The sequence below is a fragment of the Manis javanica genome, chromosome 11, assembly GCF_040802235.1.
Source record: "Manis javanica isolate MJ-LG chromosome 11, MJ_LKY, whole genome shotgun sequence".
Lineage (NCBI taxonomy): Eukaryota > Metazoa > Chordata > Mammalia > Pholidota > Manidae > Manis > Manis javanica.
Genome location: NC_133166.1, coordinates 25825738 through 25848051, shown reverse-complemented (window position 1 = coordinate 25848051; position 22314 = coordinate 25825738). Strand labels below are relative to the sequence as shown.

Genomic DNA, 22314 nt, shown 5'->3' with positions numbered 1-22314 from the left:
TGAAGGGCAGAGACACAGCAGTGAAGTAGAGTAAAAGTTTCATTTAAAGTTACGTACTTGGAGAAAAAATACAGGTGATCTTAGGGAGGAACGATGCCCTGGAAAGGTTTAAGTTTTATTTAAAGAGAGAGAATGTCCAGGTGACCTCAGAGAGAGAGAGAGGTGCACTGAAAGATTGGAAGTTCCCCCTTTTTAGGATTTTTCAGGAATGTGACAAATGGCTAGGCGGTGTGGACTTGTCAAGTGGTCCCAAGATGTTTATCTTTGATGAGAGTCATTAAGTTTCTTATCAGTCCTCCAGGTAATTCTGCAAAACTAACACAAGAAACGTACTGCTCTGATTCTTTCCCAGGATAGCAGCTTCCCTCTGGGAACACATCAATCAAGACCACTTGCCCTGCCCCCAAGGTGGGCTGAGTTAATGTCTGTTTACTAAAGAATATGTTAAGAATCTTACTTCTTAACTTCCTGGGTTTTAACTAGCAATTTTAGGTTTAAGGTGGAATCTTTCCTGTTTTTACTATACTGTTTAGATCTGGCCTTGTTTGCTAAATTAATCATGATACTTGTCTCCTGCCCAGGTTCCAGGTTACTTGATTAGGGTCTGGAGGAGTAGGGAAAAAAAACAGCATGTAGGTAAAGGTGAAAAATAAGCTGGGCCTGCATGATTAACACAATAAAGACATGGCGATGCTGAGGTACCCTCCTTCATCTGGGGAATATTGAAGCATTCCAGGCTAAGTTGCTCCTGGCATTTTACACTTTAACTGATTAACTCTGGGTCTTTTTAGTGGGCTTTCCTGGCCATTTTCTCTTTCCACCCTGCTCATATCTATTCTCTGCCTAACAATCTAAGCATAATAAAAATGAAGCAGAAAAATAATTGTGATGGTTAATTTTATGTGTCAGCTTGACTGGCCACAGGGTGTCCAGTTAACATTATTTCTGGGTGTGTCTGTGAAGTTGTTTCATAGATGCAATTAGCATTTGAATCTGTGGAGCCAGTAGACAGACCTCCCCAATGTTGTTTGGCATCAGCCAATCTGTTGAAGGCCTGAATAGACCAGAAAAGCAAAAGGAAGGAAAAATTCACCTGTTGTATAATTCAGCAGAGTACAGGTTGTTCTTCATGAGTTATGGCCTCAGCCATTGTAGCAACAGGGTGACAGGAAAGCTGTGATCATGAATAAGAATCGATTCCCCCAGTACCTAGGGTGAGAGTCTGAGGTGTGCTTGTGGGTGTGCAGAGAGACCAGTGGTATCTGATTTGAAACCACCTTATCCACTACATGGTGACCAGAAATGGAAAACTGAAGAATATCTTACAAAACAGGGCCCAGAGCAGACACTGTTTGGCCAAGCCTCCCCTTATTTCTGTTACTCTCAGTTCATAAGTAGGTTGGGCAAGAGTTGGAAATGAAAATGCCAAAAGACCCAGGGACATCACCATGTGCCGCTTGAGCACTTGCTGTGGCAGCATTTGCCCTGCTCTCTGGGGGAGAACAGGCTTCGCTTCATCCCTGAGGACTCCTGAAGCCTTTTGCTGAGGGGGCCCATGACAGAACTCCTGACCCTTCCTCTAGCATTGTAAGTCATGATATGAACCAACAGGCTGAAAAATGGAGATTTATTTGGGCAAACAGAGATTTTCCACTGTAAGAGAATTACTGCAGAAACAGTAAAAAATGGTCAAATCAGCTGACACCTCAAATAGTCCTTTAGACTAAAAAGTAATTAAAAGAAAAAAGACTAGGTAGGGATGAAGAAGGTAAAACTTTTTATAATGAAGAAGTATTTAGGTGCATACTACAGTATTGTTATCTATAGGCAAAATGTTCTACAGTAGGTTTCTAGAGCTCATTCATTTTGTATAACTGAAACTTCATACCTGTTGAGCAGCAACTCCTTAAAATTTGATTAAGAGGCTAGATCTCATGTTGTGTTCATACCAAAGACAATTTGACTGAGAGCAGACTATTAGAAATAGCAAGTCAAAAAGAATGTTTAAAGCAAACAAATAACTTAGAATCGTGTACATAGAAAACTATAAGGAGAAATAAAGATATTTGAAGACTTTAAAATTAAGAGTTATCATGCAAGATGAAATTAAAAAATGATCTGTGATTCCTTATGTAACTCCAGGGAGAAGAAATCCCAGGACAAAATACCTCTAAAACTGAAAATAGTCAAAGGGAGAAATAAAGTTTAAAACCTGTTTATTGCTTACAAACTGCGGTTTGGGAACGTTTCTCCCCTGCTCCAGCAGAAGACCTTCCCCCAACCTCTCAGGTTCAGATAAGCCCTCACTGGCCCAAGTAATTACCCACTGATATGGAGATGAACTACTTCTCTCCACTCCTTAGGGACAGCTGTTCATATGGAGATGCACTAAAGCCAGGTGAGATATTCTAGAATATTACAATTTTACTCACACCTTAATCAAGTTATTCTGCAAAACAAAAGTGCTGATATTTAAAATAGATTGACTCATTCTGAACATTATTTCAAATCACAGAGAAAATTAATAGACACCAAATTGGATCAGTGTTAATGTGCTAGGAAATGAGGAAGTTACTATAAACATTCCATTATTTAATTCCCACCACATCAGCTAAGTCTTAGTATTTTCATTTTTGATAAGAAACTAAATCCAATTAAATTTAATTTAGTAAGGGCCAGTAAACAGCACCATCCATATGATGAGAAAATTCTGATTTCAAAGTCTAAGCTCTTAACAGTCCGTAGAGTTTACCTTCTACAACATGTCACCTGCAAGAGCCTCTTGGCCAGGAAGTAGCTCAGCTTGGTTTTAGCTATTACCATAACCTACTCTTATTTCATTAATGGCTGTGATTGAGAACATCAATCTGTATCTCCTTGGTATCTATGATTTTCCCATGATGCTCCTGGCTCCTTCTGCAGATCAGCAACAACTGGGTTCTCCCTCCTATCCCACACCCCAGGCATCTGGCTTCTACCTTTTCTTGGGGAATGTACTTCAGAAACAATACCTGTGCGGAGAAACACACACCCAGTTCTAATCCTGTCTCCTCCACACATTAGCCATGGGACATTGGAGAATGCCTCATAAGTTAATATATTCTTTTAACTACCTAATAAAAATTATTTCTTCATAATTTTGATTATATATACACACATATATACACATACAAGTGTGTATGTTCATACCATCGCCAAGCCAACTGCTTTCTCCCATTCTCTGGGACAAGTTACTTGCTGGGAGCCATGCTATTCAAGCTGTGTAACAAAGCTCAGGCTAGAGGAAGACCCCCACAAATCAAGGGCCTTTGCAGCTGGCTCCCCCTATTACCCGCCTTAATTTTGTTATTCTCCATTATACTGGCTTTGCTTTTGCTTGCATTTTTGCCAAAGACTAAGCTAACCTTTGCTAAGCAGCACAGAAAGGAGGAGAACATAAACTTCCCAGAAGCTTTTCAGGACAGTGCTCCTGAAGAATAGAACACGCAGGGGCCAGATGGCCATCTTGGCTTGGAATACTGAAACCTGCAGTCAGTTAGTCAAACATTGACTACCCCATCTCCACCTAAGTGAGAATGCCCCCTTTTTTGTAATGTTAGTGAAATTAGTGATGAAGAGTTTTATAGGAAAATTAGAGAAATAGAGTTATAGGGAATACTGAATGGAATAACCCTGACACTTAATCAATCTTCTCATGTTTTCTTCCATCTACTACTTATATAGTTTTTCTTCTTCCTTCCTAATTACAGCCCTTTACTAGAATTTGTGCATCATACATGAAATTACCAAGTACCATAATTCTTCCAAGTGGTAAAGATACCTCAAAACAAGTGCTGGGCATAGAAGCCACAGAGCATAAATCTGCAAAGAAGTGAAAAACTAACCTTTTCAAAGAACATTACTTCTCTCTCGCTTACCAGCTTTACATCTCCCTGTATGGCCCCGGAAGATGGCTGGTTAGCCAGAGACGGGTAAGATTCCTCAAGGGAAAAACAACCTAAGACAGGCACAGTCACAGGGGGGCCATCAGGTGAGAAAATGGGGGCCAACAGAGGTGAGGCTTAGAACCTCACCCCCCCCCAGTGTTGAAATTGTCTACACCCATGGATGTTTTGTTGCCCTAGTCTAACTTGGATTAATACCTAGTCTATAGGCACAGACCTGATCATCTACACTTGCCCTCTTACAGCACTAAATCATGCTTTCTATCTTTATCTTGCATCTACCTATGATAGAATAAATATTATGAGGAGATAAAATGTACCCATTGCATTAGAAATATAGATGATGATACCTGCCTAGCTAACTGTAGTAGTGAGTGCCCTGTATTTCACCCTGAGCTGATAGACTCCATAGTCACTGCTACATGCTGCACGTTTCTGTGGTCACATGCATTACTTAGAAACACAATAGAGTCCATGTTGCTAAGAAAACTTTAGGTCAAGGAACAGAAAAAAAATCACTTAACACTTGGCTAACCATGTATAAATTAGAAGGAAACAGAAAGAAAAATGCTTGCCTCTGCTTGTTAATCAAAAGAACAAATAAAAAACAATCACATCCTTGTGCAAAATGGTATAAATAAAGCTGTCATCGGCACTTTGTCGAGAGACCACCTCCATCTGACTCTGTGTCCGGTCTCTCCGTGCACCGACTCCGTCTCATCCTTTTGGGCTTCACCCCACCTCCCCCCCACCAGCTGGAGCTGGACTCTGGCAGTTACTACTATCCTTCTCTATCTTAATGTGGGCTTTGTGCAGTAAGTCTCCCCTAATTTATGTATACTTCTCTAAGAAAAGTTTGCAGTTTTCCTACCCTTGGTAAGGCTATTATTCCTCATCCTGAATTTGAAACTGGTATTGAAAAGAAAGAAAAGTACATGAGATGGTATGTACTCAAGTGTTTTACCACAAATAAAAGGTCTGAACACCAAAAGGCCATCTCTTATAGCTGTCCCTAGAAATGGCTCTCTCTGCTGGACAGATTTGGAAATTCATATTTTTTCAGTTTTCTGATCCAGTCCCATTAAGGGCCTTAAAAATAGTCCCAGTCTTAGTACAAAAAGTTCTATAAAACAAGACTAGAACTGGAGGGGTCTTGAGAGCAGAGCCTAGGAACTAGAAAAATGAGCCTTAAGTAGAATCAATTATTGTTCTCAAGGGCACAAATCTGTTGCACAGGACATTGACACAGCTTATACTTCTCAGTAATCATGAGAGCAAATATTTATTATACGGTGCAGGACACTTACGTAGTTGCTTTACATTTAGTGACATTTAGCTTATGTAATAAGCTTAGGAGTTATGTGAAGTTTTAAATCCCAATTCGTATTTTAGGAAAAAGAAGCCCAAAATTTATTCGTTGTTATACAAGTAAAAGAAGACAGAATTTGAATTCAAACACTCTGCACATAGAATCTTCACTGTAAGTACATATAATTTACATTTTCCTTTCCTTAACCTCTGATGAATGTGGTATTTCTTAAGCAACAAACGAACATACACTCAAAGACGCTTTCATTGGTGGTGGTGCTGGGAGGTAATTGTGGACTGTTCTCAGTAACACAGGTGGTGGCAAACAGGATTCACCACCTCTCTCCAGGTCAGTAATAAAATAAAATACGGAGAAATGGGAGAACAAAGATGTTATCCCAGTACTGCCCCATCTTTAGGAGGGATTAGATGTCTGACTTTGAGAATACAAAAAAGGATAAATGGGTAAATAAGCATGTCTTGTAATTCAGCCCAGATACTCTGTACATCCCAAGGATAAGTAAAAGTTCTAAACTGAAGAAGGGAGACAGCAAGGAAGAGACCATGTGAATGTGCAGGTGAGCTCAGGTGCAGGAGATGAAACCAGGACAGACAGCACTACAGGAAGTGGGTGGGGGAAGAGAGGGTTCAGGAGCTGGGCGGGCACAGAGTCATGGGTGCTGGGCAGGCCCAAGGATTGAAATATGGGTAAGCAGGCTGAGAAAAGTGACATTTGGAGAACTTGTAGATGAGTGACCCATGGTTTGTGACATTGAAAAATGAGATAGTTCTTGCTTCATAGTTTAGGAAAACCCCCACACGATGGGGAGGAATGGCCATGGAAAGAGTCAAGACCTTGGGGTCAGCAGAAGGAGAATCCTCAAATGCCTTATACTCAAGTTCATTCTGTAACCCAAGAACCCAGTAGCCGAATTGTGGTCTGTATCTGGAGTAAGCATTTTGATGCTTTCTGCCCTGTGCAACATCAAACTTTATATTACGGGACCATGTTCTACAGTACACCCCCAAGATCCAGGCTGTCTTCTTGGACACATCTATTTCCCAGTAATGTTTCCCTGAGGAGAAATATTGGGAGCCCAAGACACCATAATTATAACACTTAACAGGCCAAATTGGTACAGACGTCACTTGTCTCTGATCTTCTGAAAGGACAAGATTCAAACTCAGGTTGACTGGATTCAGTGTGATGTCCACTGCAGAAATAGAAATCATAAGATCAGGTGACAAATATGGGGTAGGTTTCTCTGGTGACATGGTGAAGAGGGAATCTGGGAAGTGGCTAGGAAGAACTTGTACTGATGGGCTGGGGAAGGGGATAAAACACTGGAGAAATGTACTATGTTTCTCCACGGAGTGAGGAGAACACCTGGGACTGAGATCATGAGGTATAATGGAAACCCCAAACTTCTGGAAGGGACTCAGGACCCAAGCATTTGAAGACGCAGTAACTTCTTACCCCAGTAGCACCGGACACGTGTTAGTTCTGAAATGATAAAAGAGTCAACGATGTTGATTAAAAGCAAATGATTACTGATACCGATCTTTTCTCCACAGCAGGAGTAGGGCAGGAGAGGCAGCACCATGAGGCTGGGATTGGTGAATGAGTGGAGGAACCAGACACCGCCCATTTTCTCCTACATGTGATCACATCTTCTTCAGCAATGTCCCTTCTTCTCTGAACACCCTGCTCCTTTCTGTCCACTCTCTGAAACTGAACCAGCTCCCCAATTTGTCCCTGACACCACATGAATCCCACACTCACTCTCCTGACCTGGTTCTCCTCACCTCTAAACATGTGCAGCATTCCACTCAGATCTGGAGCACGGAATACATTCTTCAGTTTCGTGGAAACAGTTTTCGGCTTCTTCAAGGTCCAGATCTTACCCCTAAGCATGACAAAAAATGTTGACCCTACATCTCTTACCTTGTCTCTCCAATGCCACTGACTCAATTCCTTCCAGGTCACTGCTGCACTGAACCCACTTCCCTGAGAAGCCCGAGGAGAGGAGAAGGGTGAGGCTGACGCCGAAGCCAGATGTGTGCTCAAGTCTACCTTCTCACTTCCCTCTGTGTGGCCTTGGGAAGGTCTTCACCTCAAAGACACAGTTTCTTTTTCTAAAAATGGATTAACCCTTCCCTTGATTCCTCATGGAAATAATATAAGGTGAAATAAGATATAGGCCAAGGCTTTGTTACCTCTAAAAGAGATGTAATGTGTGAAAAAGTCATCCAGGGGGCCTCCTAGGGAGGGGCCATAGACGTGTGTTCCCCGGCGGAGCAGCAGTGAGGCTGCAGGTCCCGGCTGTGGTGTGGGTCTCATTCTAGAGAGCCTGTGAGCTGGTGCCCTAGTCCAAAGCCTGAACCCCAGTGATGTGACCCACAAGTAACATTTGAAATATCAGGTGTCTGTAAAAATGTTGGGGTGTGGCCCACAAATAACATTTGAAATGTCAGGTGTCTGTAAAAATGTTAAAAACCATTGGCAAAGGAGAAGTGAGGAGGACCAAACTAAAAATGGTTAGAATTTTGTGTGTTTGTAATGAATTTGATGCTGTCAGGTGGGTTGGCAACTTTAGACACAATAACTACACTTACCCATGTAAGCTTCCAAAGTATGTGAACAATAAGAGATTAATTATTGGCACCAGGGTCAAAGCCACTAACCCCAAGGCTTGGGTGTGTATTTGGAAAGCTAGAAAGAATCTTGTAGAATGACTTGGTCTCTTCTATTACCATGTCAGCAAAGAAAATATAAAGGAGGTCTCTGTAACTTATTTTAGGGCTTGGCCTCTTTGTGATAAGACATGTACCTGTGAAATACAGGAACCAGAGTAAGGACAGATGGCAAATCAAATCACTGGAGCCTGGTAGTGAAATCCCTGGTCCATATTATCTTTAGTTCCCTAAATCTATAAACTCCAACCAATGAATTCATAGAGTCTAGTCTATTTTCAGTAGATTTGGAACACTCAAATCCTCATCGATGATCAGCAATTTAAAATAATACTATGTCTTAATATTGCTAATTTGAGAGATTTTTCATTCTGATTGACCATCAGATAACTCTCATGGCTACAAACCTTTGTTCATAATACAAAGGCACCACTCCTGGTCACCCATACGCACCATTTCATGACTCCACTCATGTCCTAGGAAGAGGAAAGAAAACATGAGTCAAGGAGTGTAAAGATTAGAGCAGGATTAATGCAAGAAAGAATAGAAAAATAATAAGCAAAATCAGAAATCAAAAGTGAACTATTTGAAAACATCAACCAAATTCACAAACCTTTAGCTAACATACCATGAAAAAAAATAAGAATCTCTACAAATTTGCACCAGCATCCTTTCCTGGCATCCACACACTCACACACATGTACTTGCACCACTCAAGTATGACACCATCTATCCATATATTTGCCCATACCTCCTAAGGAAAGGCTCAGTGTTCTATCACTCCATGCTTTAAAAAAATCTAACAAGGGAAGTTTGTAATAATTAAAATGCATTCTTAATTTAAAAATACATTTCTTAAACCTGAAAATGTCTGTGGCTAAGATGAATGAAAAGAAGCTTGACAAATGTCCAACACTAGATCACAAATAACAGGGGTCTAAAGAATATCACTGGATATCATGAATCTTCTCTCCAAGGTCAAATGTATCCCCTTGCTTTATAAAATAATAAAAATGTGACACTCCCTGGAAAGCTTACATTCAATTATGCCATGACATCTGGAACAGATGGCAAAGAGCGCTCTTCAAGGTCAAAGGAACCTCTTAGCGTCAACACCAGGATTAGAGCTCAAGGACACAGGGGAGAAGGTAACTCAGACTGTGTCTCAGACATCTCAGATTGGGTGATCCTTACCTGCAGCAGCTTCACTGTCGACCATTCACTGCGACACTCCAGATCTGAGATGAGCTCTTTCACCAACTGGTTCTGCCGAACTAGGTCTGCCTCAGCCTCAGCCAAGTTATCCAGTGTCTTCTTCTCCTCGTCCTCCAATCTTTGCAGTTCTCTTTGTTCCTCACTGTCCAGAATGCTTCGAAGCTGATTAAATTCTGTTTGTATTCTTTGTCTCTCAGTCTGTATTTGATACTGCAAGGTTGGTTAAGAGAGGTAGTGATTATCAAGTAGAGTAGTAGATAGAATAGGTAATTCTTACTGTACAAGGAATTAGGAGCCAGGAAAATAAATATTTTTTCATACAATTTTAACCAGGAGAAGAGGTGGGGGGCAATTCTAGGGGAAGCTGATTTTTTTTTCCTACTGTTTTCCCTTCAGTACATACAAAAATAAGCTCCACACGCTTATCCAGGCCAAACCTGGAACAAAATATAAAACTCCAACGGTTTTAGACAGCTGTCCCGGATGCTCATGCCTCCCCACATGAGTTGGGAAGTCCATACACCCAAGTTTGAACCTGAGGAAAATCTTGGTCCTTTGCCCAGTGTCTTTCTAGAGGTATCAGAGCCTCCCTGGAAGACAGAATCTTCCAGCCTTGCTCACCATAGAGCCTGTCTTTAAGCTCAGCTCCAAATACCTGTGTGTACTTGTAACATAGCCACTCTCCAGCAGAGACAGGACAAAGAAGAGAATCCAATGGCTTCTGACCTCATTCAATGTCAGGAAACAAAGAAGAAGGGGCTTTCTTGTGATTTGGACTGAAGGTCCTGCCAAGATTTCTGTCTTAGAAATCCCTCAGGAAGTGTCCTCCTACCTTCCAGGAAATTCTCTCTTCTCTGATGTCAGCCTCCAACTTCTCGGCTTCCTGCTGCTCCTTCCTCAGCCTCTCCAGAGATGCCTGGAGCTTCTCCTATGGGAGAGGAATCACACCAGTCAAGCTATGGGCTCTCTTCCCACCTGGATAGAGAATAAGTGAGGAAGACATCAGGCTGATCTCAGAAGAGACCCGTTTACAGAAACTGTGATTAGAACCTGGTGACTAGAATCTATGCCATGGGAGAAAACCTGAGGAGGTGAATCTACTTTATTCCTGGGTGATGGAATAAATCATCATCCACCTATCAAAGCAGCCAGAGTCTCTCTTTTCTTAGAGTAAGTATCTGCTGCAGCAAAGAAAGTCCTATACTCCATTTATTGACACTCTTTCCACATTCAATCCACAATGTTGAACAGCAACCATCCTCCTGAAAGGAATAATCAGCGCTAACCCTGTGAGAGGAATTCCCCATCCGTACAACACAAGGGAAGCAACAGGAAAACCTCTCACTCTTGGCCAAGAATCTAGGCTCTAGACTCCAGGCTCATCCTTAATGTAAATGGAAGGAATACCCAGAAATGTCCTTGAGGCACTGTAAATTGAGCATAGAGTAACAGATATACATGGGGAAGAGATTAAAGGGCTCCATACTGTGGTGCCAAAGTAAGTAAAGAAGGATGGAAAGGTCAGATTTCCCACCAAGTGCTATGTCCTACCCTGTCTGCCCTCATCTGGGGCCCTACCTGACATTCCTGGACAACCTCCTCCATGAGGAAGGTGTGGTGACCACGGTGCTCCTGCGACCGCTCACACAGCCAGCAGATGACCTTCCTGTCCTCCGCACAGAAGAGGAGGAGCTTCTCTGCATGGTGTGCACACAGATCTCTCTTTTGCTTTTCCTTTGGGCTCCACTTGACCTCTCTGAGTGTCTCCGCTATGTTGTCCAGATGCCGATTAGTCCACACGTTGCCAAGTGAGTATCTGACACCACACACAGGACAGCTGCCCTCCCCGTCCGGGCTGCTCTCGGCCTCCTCGCTGTGGGCCGTGATGCAGGCTTGGCAGAAGCTATGGCCACAGCCTAGACTCAGGGATTTTGTCAAAAACTCCAGGCAGATGGGGCAGGTCACTTCCTTCTGTATGTTCATCGGGAGTTTTAAAGCCATTGCCCGTCTCTCCTGGCTTCTTCCTGTCTTGACTCCTGAGGCTCTTCTTGCTTAAAGATTCCTGGACAGTTGGGCAGATTGAAAGGGGATGGCATAAGAATGGCACAAATAAAAAGGAATCTAATTTTGTACAAGCATTGAGGACTGGCCAAGACTGAAATACTGAAGGACAAAAAAGAAGCGGGAGAGAAACCAGGAGTGGAATTCAGGGGTCTTGGTAATCCACAAATGCCTCAGGCTTTTATATTTGCACCTCTTTCAGCCTGGAATGATTCTCCCTTTGACACTGCATGCCTTCCTCTTACCCTTCCACTGAACTGTCTCCTTAAATATCCTCTCATCAGAGGGCGTAACGTGACCAATTTACCTACAGCACAACCACCAATACATCATTCAGTGCACATTTGCCATCTTTTTTTATTATCACTGAATAAATTATGATACCTTTCTTTAAATATCTTACCCCTAAAATGCAATCCAGATCAAACACTTTGCTTTTATTTACTGCTTTATTCCTAGTGACCAGGACTCTCAGAAACACAACCTTTGATGAATATATAAACTACTCATTTCTCCACAGGTGATAGATGGTTTTTAAATCAGGGTTTCATCTTTTCTTTTCCAATAATTATCTCTTCTCCAATTGGTAAACTTTGGAACCACAGATATAGCTTCCAGTATGTATTTACCTCCTAATATATCTGCCCTACTCATAGTCCCCCTATATCCTCCTATTCACTCCCCAGAGACACAGAAATAGCAAGGACCACAACGGGGAGGTAACTTTATCATTAACAGTTGTATAATCAGTTGTAATTTATAAATCACTTTGGACTATTTATTCCTCATAGAAAAATCCTTGAGAAATAAGAGTACTTCTTTTATTCAGTTGTGTAAATAGAGTCAAATGATTTACAGAGATTATTCACTTCAATAAATTTCAACTATGGTGAATATAATATCCTCGGGGTCCTCTTTCAGAGATCTGGCAGGTGTGATAAACACTACTACTCAGAGGTATATGTTTTTGGGAAATCACTTTGCCCAAGAGGAGAATATCAAAGACAGTCCCCCCTTGAATAAGTAAGGGTTGAGTTGAAAGCTGACTGATAAGATCTTATGGAATTACAAAGAGGAAAAATATTTAAGGAGTCACATATAGCAATGCCCTGATGATGGAAGACACAGCATCTTCTACAAGTATTTAAACTTCAGTGTGACTTTTGTGCAGATGGCTGCTTGGCCTCTGGCATTGTGTTAGCCTGCAGGGACCAGAAATGTGACACTTCCTAAATAATGTAAAAGTGACAGTCTCCAGTCTCTCCCCAAACAGCAGGAGTCAGTGATGGGAGGTTGCAGGACAGTTGATGGAGGAAATGGAGAAAAGCAGATGAGGATGAGAGATTAGGGGAGACAAATGTGACAGGGTTGGGAGCTGGACTGGACAGGTGGGAACAAAGGGTCAACGTCAGGCCTAAGTCTGTCTTGTATTCCTGGAAGGACAGTGGCATTACCTTCCTCTATTACTTTATTTTGATTATTTTTGGTAAGTACAAACTTCAGGTCCCACATGGGGATTGTGACTCTTAAATGAAATATTCACTGTAGGGGCCCAGAAGCTATGCTCTTGGCTTTTACAAGGTGATCAGTCTATGGCAGCAAGACTTACCTACGCTGCATCAGCTTCCTATGACCATCCAGTGAATGAGGGGCAGGAAGTACCACCTATACCACTCTTCGGACCCTCACTGAGAGCTCACCTGAGCCACCCACGCCAACATGCTGTCTCCTGTCCTGCATGTCTTTCCTAAGCTAAGTGAACCTGCTGGTTTATGTCCTGTTAAGTCACGTGAGTGGGAATGACAAACCAAACCTGAAATCATTGCTGAGGGTCAGTCAGAGGGCAAATCACAGGATGGTAGCACTGTGTTGCTGACCTAAGAACCTGGATTCATTATGGACAAGAAACCATGACGAAAGAAGAAAAAAGGAAGATCTTGGTAGATATTAATGTCTTGATATTTGCTCTAATGAATTATGTCCCCCCTACCACCAGGAATGTTCACCTGCATGAATGTGACCTTATCGGGAAATGAGACCTTTCAGATGTAATCAAGTTAAGATGAAGTTACACTGGAATAACGTGGGCTCTAAACCAGTGACCAGGTGCTCTGTGGGAAGAGAGCACAGAGTCAGGGAGAAAGGCGTGTGGCAGTGGTGGGTGGTGGCAGAGACTGAAGCAAGGACGCAACAAGGCAAGAACACAGGGGAGACTCCGCCACCACTTTGATTTGGGACCTCTGGTCTCCAGAGCCGTGAGAGAATACATTCCTGTTGTTTTACGCCATCCAACGTGTGGCTATTTTTTACAACAACTCTACGAAAATAATACAGTTTAAAGGGTTTGATAGCTAAAGAAAGATCTGAGGTATGTTATAAATCTTCCCCTTGCTCTAAACAGGAAGGGTGGGAACATGTTGAAAGTTGTGTGGAGATAAAATAGGTCTAGAAATCTGCCCCCTTCTCCAGTCACCCGTGAAGAGAACCTGGTGAGAAATGAGGCTGAATGTAGGCTGGCAGGTATAATCTAGCCAATGGTGCAGACTCTGAAAATTGTCCAAAGGCCATATGCTATTAGCTCCTGGCTGCAGAGACTATGGGTCGGATTGGGTTCTGGGGCTGGCAAGAGCAGGAGATGCCATACCATGAAGCTATGAGCCAACCACAGACATGGGGTTCTCTGTTATCATTCACTCTGCTTGGTGTCCAGCCAGTGCTGAGAAACATCGGAGCCCAAAAAGGAAGGAGGGGTGGAACATGCCTCAGGCTCTGGGCCTCCTGCTCACAGCGGGATGGCAAGGAGCTGACGCTGAAGCAGCTGCATGACCTCTGAAGGAAGAGACACAGAGGAGCCAGCGCCCTCACACATGGGCAGTGACCCCAAGTCCAAGCAGCAGTCAGGCAGGAAATGAAGGGAACATAAGCAGCATCTGCCTGGAAGTATTCCCAGGTCAGATGGCTGCCGAAGTGTCAGGTAATTGTATCCTGTGCTTGAGTGTTTGCCTAACATCTGGGCTCAGCAGAATGCAAACTCCATGTGTTTCTGCAGGTTACAGAATATTATGCAAGTATCTCCACACAGAGGACAGGGAAGTTTTCAAACAGCATCCTTGACACTTCTCTTGGTTTCCTGGGTCTGAAACTGCCAATGCGAAAGGTGAGACCTCGGGAGCTCAGAAACATTGCATTCCCCCTCCTCATTCCTCTCTGCTCAGAGTCCCTGCTTCAGCATCCCCTTAGAGTGCAGGGCTAAATCAGCCCCACATAATGATTCTCTCCCCAAAAGCTCTCGCAATGTGGTAGGTATATTTTAAAGAACTCATTTTTTAACATAGGAAGACTTTCATCATGCTACGTCTAGTCTCATTAGTTCACTAGAAGATGCTAAGAGCGCTTTCTTCAATTTAGTTTCAACTGCCTCCTCTGTACCATCCTGGTAGGAGCCACCTGTACCTCCTGCCTGGACTCTAGGAAATCGTTCTCCCTGATACTATCGATCACTGACCTTCTTCACTCGGCTGTCACCACTGTTTTTCCATCATTGACTAGAGTGATCCTCTTAAAGACACTCCTCACCTCAGACTCACGTCATCCAGTGTGAGCCACATTACCACGTTAGTTAGGTCCGCATTATACATCTGTCCTATTGTATCCTCCTGAGCTCGTCTGCTACACTTCTTCCTGCACACTCCCCAACCCACATAGGCCTCCTCTCATCTCAGGGAAAAGCCCATGCCAAAGCCTTTAAACCCCTCACCATTCTTAGGATTCTATTCAAATATTTCCTTCTCACAATGAGGCTCTCTGAGCAAACTACTTAAAATTGCAAGGCCTGTATCAGGTCACTACAGATTCCCTCACCCTAATTAAATATTTTTTTAAATGTTACCCCATGATATGAGTCATCTTCTTGCATTCTATATCAACTATCTATTGTTTGTTTATAATCTCTTCCCCGCTAGAATGTAAACTCTTATACGTAAACATTTATTATATGTTGATGGATATTTACTACACCTTTTCATACTAGCAGCTGGCTTTAGTTCCTATGGATTAAAATTTAAAACTATATTAACAAAGCCTTTTCCTCATTCGTGTTGGCTCTATTGTTTTTGACCCTGGGGAGACAATCAATACCTGGGCAGAAATGGATTCTCTCCAGGAGTGAGGCACAGCCTCACAGGGAGGCAGTAACAGTGACTTCTGACAAGCGAGAGTATAGGATGGAGTGGGCACGTGTCAGCACTGAACGCATCAATCACTGTGGTCACTGCTCACAAATGAGCTCAAGGTGGGACATGGTCAGTGTCAACTTATGAAACAAACGTCTTAGCCGACTGACCCTCTAGGCTTCCTCTGAGCAATGATCAGCTCTTGTTAATGAGCTCTGAACCAAGTAAAACTGAGGAACTGAGGTCACATGAATGGAAAGGTGTGTCTAAGGGGAAGAATAATGAAGAAAAGAGCAGATGAGGACACAGTGTCAATGGTGCTCTGAAGGAAGAGGAAGCGGGTCTACTCAAAGCAGCGCAGGTGCACTTCTGAGACCATAGCCCAGGAAGATACAGGATAAAGGGCCACAAGTGGCAAGCAGCAGCCTGCTGTCTGGCGGGCCAACAGGTGAGGATGTCAGGAAGGCCACCACAGCCCCTGGGGGCTCTCGGGAAGGGAGTGAACCAACCCGCGTGAAAGCACCCTGCCGGGCCCCCAGACTTCATGCTCTCTGGTGCCCCACACGAGGCGCCGGGGACAGGGATCTCCGCCGGCGTTCTTCTGCCGGAACGGAGGCGAACAGAAGGGAACAGTCCATCTCTTTGAGAGGGAAGGCTCCATTCCCTTCAGCAAGGCAGGCGGTTAAAACCGTAGAAAGGGAAGGAGATGGGAACGCACTCCACCTGGAGTCAGGCCCCTTTTGCCCTCGGCCTCTTCACCACTCCTTTCTTTCGAGGACCCCGCTCGCGACTCAAGGCTGCCATCTGGCGGCACTCAGAGGAGGCGGCCTGCGGCCGTCCGTCCCGCCTTCGGAGCAGTCCGGGCCCCAGGCCAACTGCAGCCACTGCCTTCCTCCTGGGGCCTCCTGCCTGCTGCCCCCACAGGCCGCCCGCACACCGTCAGGCTCCAGAGAGGAAGGAGCCTTACTCCCGGCTAAAGTGGGGAAGGAAAGCCCGGGGCCGGCGTGGTCAGTTTTCTCACCGAACACGGCCTGAGTCGGCGTGCAGGGGCGCCTCCTGAGCTGCTGGCTGAGAAGTGAAAGTGAAATTCGTGAGCGGGCGGGGAGACCAACGGGCAAGGAGCATCTGGGCCGAACGGGCAGCAGTCCTCTGGAGCCACTGGGGAGAGAAACGCTTTGACCTAGAGGTTCTCAGCGGGGGCGGAGGGGAGAGGGGACGTTGACCCAGGGGGCATTTGGCGAAGTCCAACGGCAGAGTGGTTGCCGCAACTGGGGGACGCTACTGCCATCTAGTGGGTGGAGGCCGGAGATGCGGCTAGCCTTTCTGCCGGGCACAGCTCCTCTCCACAGCAGTTACCCAGTTCAAATGGCAGTAATGCAGAGGTTGAGTAACCTTGCTTTAACTCGGCTTCCTTGGCCAGTGAGGCACTGAGCATCCTACTCCCCGTGGTTGTGCACAGATCCTCAGTCTACCAATTTGAGTTATTCCTCAGGTCCAATGAAAGAGCACCACCTCCTAGGAGGTGGCGGCTGGGTGGAGGAGGCATGAAGGAGACTGCGAAGAGTTGGCTACAAAGGACCTGGGGAAGGTTTTCGAAAGCTTGAAATATTCTAAATCTTGATTGGTAGTTACACAGTGTCTAACTTTGTCAAAACTTCAAACTGCACACTTGATAAGAGGGCACATGGTATGGCTCATAACATGTACCTCATCAGCAGTGAGGACAGAGAGGGAAGGGCACCCTCTGTTTTCAGGAGGAAAACAAATTGATGGATTCATTTTCCATGCTATAACTATTCAGGAAATCCATGTTCCTGTAAAGCATGGCACATAAGTCTGACCCATGCCTGGGGACCAAGGACAAGTCCCAAGCAGAAAGAAGTTAAAAGAATGTTGAAAATTTTAACAACTTTCCCATAAAAATATCTGTTTCCATTACCTTTAGACATATGCTTCAACTACTTTGAAGGTGTTAGTTATTACTTTCCCACTTATGTTTGCTTTTCCTTAACTCAATATTGGTCATTTATATCATGCACACAGTAAATCATTAGACAGATTTGTGAAATCATTCGTTTAGCTGTGTATATGACTTGAGCATTGCCCATCAGTTCTGTGTGTGTGACATCCAATTTTCATCACTAATTTTGTTCACTTGGATTTTTTCCCTCTGCTTTTCTTTTATATCATGTCTCTCTGAATTCAATGGGCTGTGCTTATTTTTTTAACAACCCCCTACCAACATATAATATATGAAAAGTAGAAAAAAATTGTCACTTTTTGAAACTTTTCTAGGGTATCAAGAATTCCTCCAGCATCCAGACTGGTAAAGAAGAAGTCAAACTCTCACTGCAGATGACATGATATTGTACATAAAAAACCCTAAAGACTCCACTCCAAAACTAGTAGAATATCTGAATTCACAAAGCTGTAGGATACAAAATTAATACACAGAAATCTATTGCTTTCCTATACACTAATGATGAGCTAACAGAAAGAGAAATCAGGAAAACAATTCCATTCACAGTCGCATCAAAAAGAATAAAATACCAAGGATAAACTTAACCAAGGAAGTGAAAGACCTATACCCTGAAAACTCCTAAGAGAAATTAAAGAGGACACTAACAAATGGAAATTCACCCCATGCTCTTGGCTAGGAAGAATTAATATTGTCAAAATGGCCATCCTGCCTAAAGCAATCTGTAGATTCAATGCAATCTCTATCAAAATACCAACAGCATTCTTCAACAAACTGGAATAGTTCTAAAATTCATATGGAACCACCAAAGTCCCCAAATAGCCAAAGCAATCCTGAGAAGGAAGAATAAAGCAGGGGGGATCTTGCTTCCCAACTTCAAGCTCACTACAAAGCCACAGTAATCAAGACAATTTGGTACTGGCACAAGAACAAAGCCACAGACCAGTGGAACAGAATAGAGAGTCCAGATATTAACCCTAACATATACAGTCAACTAATATATGATAAAGGAGCCATGGACATACAGTGGGGTAATGACAGCCTCTTCAACAGCTGGTGTTGGCAAAACTGGATGACTACATGTAAGAGAATGAAACTGGATCATTGTCTAACCCCATACACAAAAGCAAACTCAAAATGGATCAAAAACCTGAATGTAAGTCATGAAACCATAAAACTCTTAGAAAAAAATATAGGCAAAAATTTTTTGGACATAAACATGAGCAACTTCTTCAGGAACATGTCACCCCGGGCAAGGGAAACAAAAGCAAAGATGAACAAGTGGGACTATATCAAGTTGAAAAGCTTCTGTACAGCAAAGGAGATCATCAATAGAACAAAAAGATATCCTACAGTATGGGAGAATATATTCATAAATGACATAGCCAATAAAGGATTGACATCCAAAATATATAAAGAGCTCATGCACCTCAAAAAACAAAAAGCAAATAAGCCAATTAAAAAATGGGCAGAGACTTCTTACAGCACTAAACTATCTTTTCTACCTTTATCTTGCATCTACCTACCACTTCAGCATTTTATTAAAAATAAAAATAATAATAATAATAATAGGAGAAATGTGGGATCAACATATAAATCAAGTACAAAAATCAAATGAATATTCATATTTGACCTGATGGTTTATAGGTCATATTGCATGATCAAAACCGAAAGTTTCTGTGATGAATGCCCTTGTACTGTTCACCATGTAAGAATTTAGTCACTCTGTAAGAATTCGTTCACCATGTAAGAACTTGTTCGTTATGCTTCAGAAGATTGGAGACTGACGAGAATTAGGCTTGAGATGGATTAATGATTGTACATTGAGCATTGACCCCCCTATACTGAATTTTATTGTTGTTAACAACCATTTGATCAATAAATATGAGAGATGCCCTCTCAAAAAAAAAAAAAAAAAAAAAAAAAAAATGGGCAGAGAGCTGAACAGACACTTCCCCAAAGAAGAGATTGAGATGACCAACAGGCACAGGAAAAGATGCTCCACATCACTAATCATCAGAGAAATGCAAATTAAAACCACAATGACATATCACCTCACACCAGTAAGGATGGCCCCCATCCAAAAGACAAACAACAACAAATGTTGCTGAGGATGTGGAGAAAGGGAAACCCTCCTACACTGCTGGTGGGAATGTAAATTAGTTCAACCATTGTGGAAAGCAGTGTGGAGGTTCCTCAGAATGCTCAAAATAGAAATACCATTTGACCCAGGAATTCCACTCCTAGGAATTTACCCTAAGAATGCAGCAGCCCAGTTTGAAAAAGACATAAGCACCCCTGTGTTTATCGCAGCACTGTTTACAATAGCCAAGAAGTGGAAGCAACCTAAGTGTCCATCAGTAGATGAATAGATAAAGAAGATGTGGTACATATACACAATGGAATATTATTCAGCCATAAGAAGAAAACAAATCCTACGATTTGCAACAACATGGATGGAGCTAGAGGGTATTATGCTCAGTGAAATAAGCCAGGTGGATAAAGACAAGTACCAAATGATTTCACTCATATGTGGAGTATAAGAACAAAGGAAAAAACTGAAGGAACAGAACAGCAGCAGACTCACAGAACAGAAGAATGGACTAACAGTTACCAAAGGGAAAGGGACTGCGGAGGATGGGTGGGAAGAGAAGGACAAGGGGGAAAAGGGGCATTACGATTAGCACACATAATGTAGGGAGTGGGGGGGGCATGGGGAGGGCTGTACAACACAGAGAAGACATAGTGATTCTACAGCATCTTACTACGCTGATGGACAGTGACTAATGGGGTATGTGGGGGGGACTTGATGATGGGGGAGTCTAGTAACCATAATGTTCCTCATGTAATTGTAGATTAATGATACCAAAATTAAAAAAAAGAACAGAATTCCTTTGTTGCATCACTCTCACCTGAGCTGTGCTTCTGGGAGGCAGGTATGGCCTGGGTGGAAGGATAAGCAAGGTTGGTATATTCAGGAACCTGCAAATAGTTCCCTGGGACTGGGTGCGCAGCTCTAGGTGAACAGAAGACAGGCCACAAGAGATAGGTGAGGGTAAATCAGCAAGACTTACACAGGCAGAGAGCTGGGGAATTATCTGGATGATAAGGACACCAGCTATAGAGACACCAGCTCAGGGGTGAAGTGCCAGCTTTCCCAGATCCCTCTGGCCTTCCTCCCATCGAATCCCCATAGTTCCCACACTTACCCAGAGCAAAGCCACAGCGCTCCTTTCTCTGCCAGCCTCTACTTGCAGAACTAATTCAGAAGCCTGTGTCTCCCCAAGGATCAGTGCACCTAAGGCCCAATGCACAAGGAAGATAATTTTGTACTTCCTTTAATTTTTATTTTGTTGTGAAACTGTCTTGCTGTTTTTTGAATATTCAGCATTTTTTTTTTTGGTCACAGGATTACTTCACAGAGCTTCTAAGGCTTATTAGCACAGAACTGTGTAATATTTTTACATATTTCAATTATTAAATTAATGAGCTACTTTTCATTCACAATTTCAATCACTGTGCTCCCTTTTGCCTCGTGTAAAATGATCACTTGCTCCTTCTACTGAAGTTTATATTCATATATTTTATATGCTATTGCATTCTTTCAAAAGGCAAATCTCTCTATATGAGGGAAGACAGCAACTGAAGACAAGAAGGGGCTTGGATGGCCTCCCAAACCTGAAATCCATGGCGCAGCTTTGTGGAAAAGTGCACGCTGCTGCAGGTGCCTCCACACATGGCACCAGCTGGTGGCAGTTAAGGAGTGAATGACTCAGAAGAGAAGGGGTGAGCGACACTGCTGATAGGGCCAGCTAGCACAGCACAGTGCAGACGTTCAGACCTCAGGCCCCACACATGCTGCTCCAGCCCGTCAGTGAGTGAAGGAGACCTGCCAGACCTTTCATACTCAGCAGTACCAAGTGGCACATTTACTGACTGAAGGGGGAAACCTGAGGCCTCTGAGAGCACATGAGGACCACAGATGTCACCTATAAAGTACCCTGTTTACTTTGGCTTTCCTATCACACATTCAACAACTAAAATGCACTCATAACCCATGTTCAATTAAATTCTAAACTTGCATGAGTTTGTTAAAGGTGAACACTTGGCATAACAGCATGTTTGGTAGAAAAAGAATGTATTTATTTGCTATAAGGTATTCCACCCCCCCACCCCACCCCCACCCCCCACACACAACTTTTTTGTTAAGTCATTGATTTTCTCAGAAATAACTGAAACACTTAGGACACAGACCTTACCTGTATGGTCTCAGAGGGAAAGGAACCCAGGTGCCGGGAAAATGGAAGTGCCTACGTGTCCTCCCCTAAATAAGCTACTAGGTGATGTGATTAGCCTACTTCTAGGATAATGCACCCATATCCTAGGCAATGAGCTATTACTGACTGAGACACTCTATAAAGAGCTCTGCTCTGGGTGGAGGCAGAGACGGAGGTGGATTACGGACCTGCAGACTGCTGGATACAGATGTGAACCTAGTAGCCATGGGGTGATCCACCTACCGCCGTGAGAATAAAGCTGGGTATAAACCCTTTTACCCCCAAGAACATTCTGTTGTCATTTCTCAGTCTCTCCTAATCCACAGTGAACTTTCCCGGGGCAAAACCCTCAGGCAAGGTGTCTGGGAGAAAAGCCATCCTTTTCCTCCCACCTACGGGAGACTAGAGGAGAGTCATCTGAGCTGGCAGGGGCACGGCTCAGGCCACTGTGGAGGGAAAACAGTTGTGGGTGCTTTTAAAACAACAAGAAAAAACCAGATGTGGGGTTGAAGTCAGGGTCAGGAGTGTGCCCACATCATCTGCAGGCAAAACAGAAGGCCACCAGAGTCTCATACAAATGGGTGCAGATTCTGTGTCTGTTCCAGGGAGGATCTTGGGTTTCAGGGTTGAGAAATTTCTGATCTCCATCCGGTGATGGCTCTGGA

The 22314-nt window shown here is 43.4% G+C and overlaps 1 protein-coding gene across 5 annotated transcripts; it reads right to left on the bottom strand.

Moving 5' to 3' along the window:
• Positions 1-5179: 5179 nt before the first annotated feature.
• Positions 5180-20681, bottom strand: TRIM34 (tripartite motif containing 34). Of its 5 annotated transcripts, XM_073216080.1 has the most exons (9): positions 20582-20666; positions 20285-20388; positions 10740-11223; positions 9994-10089; positions 9141-9371; positions 8400-8422; positions 7059-7159; positions 6730-6756; positions 5180-6466 (listed from the first exon to the last, which is right to left on the bottom strand). In XM_073216080.1, exons 3-9 carry the CDS (start codon positions 11160-11162, stop codon positions 5901-5903), a joined length of 1467 nt encoding a protein of 488 aa, XP_073072181.1. In that variant the 5' UTR covers positions 11163-11223; positions 20285-20388; positions 20582-20666; the 3' UTR covers positions 5180-5900. The 5 variants fall into 5 exon arrangements, 4 of the variants coding, with proteins under 4 accessions (XP_073072181.1, XP_036856878.2, XP_017497925.3 ...); XM_037000983.2 differs by lacking the exon at positions 20285-20388 and having other exon boundaries at positions 20582-20681; XM_017642436.3 differs by lacking the exons at positions 20285-20388; positions 20582-20666 and adding an exon at positions 13867-13982.
• Positions 20682-22314: the final 1633 nt, after the last annotated feature.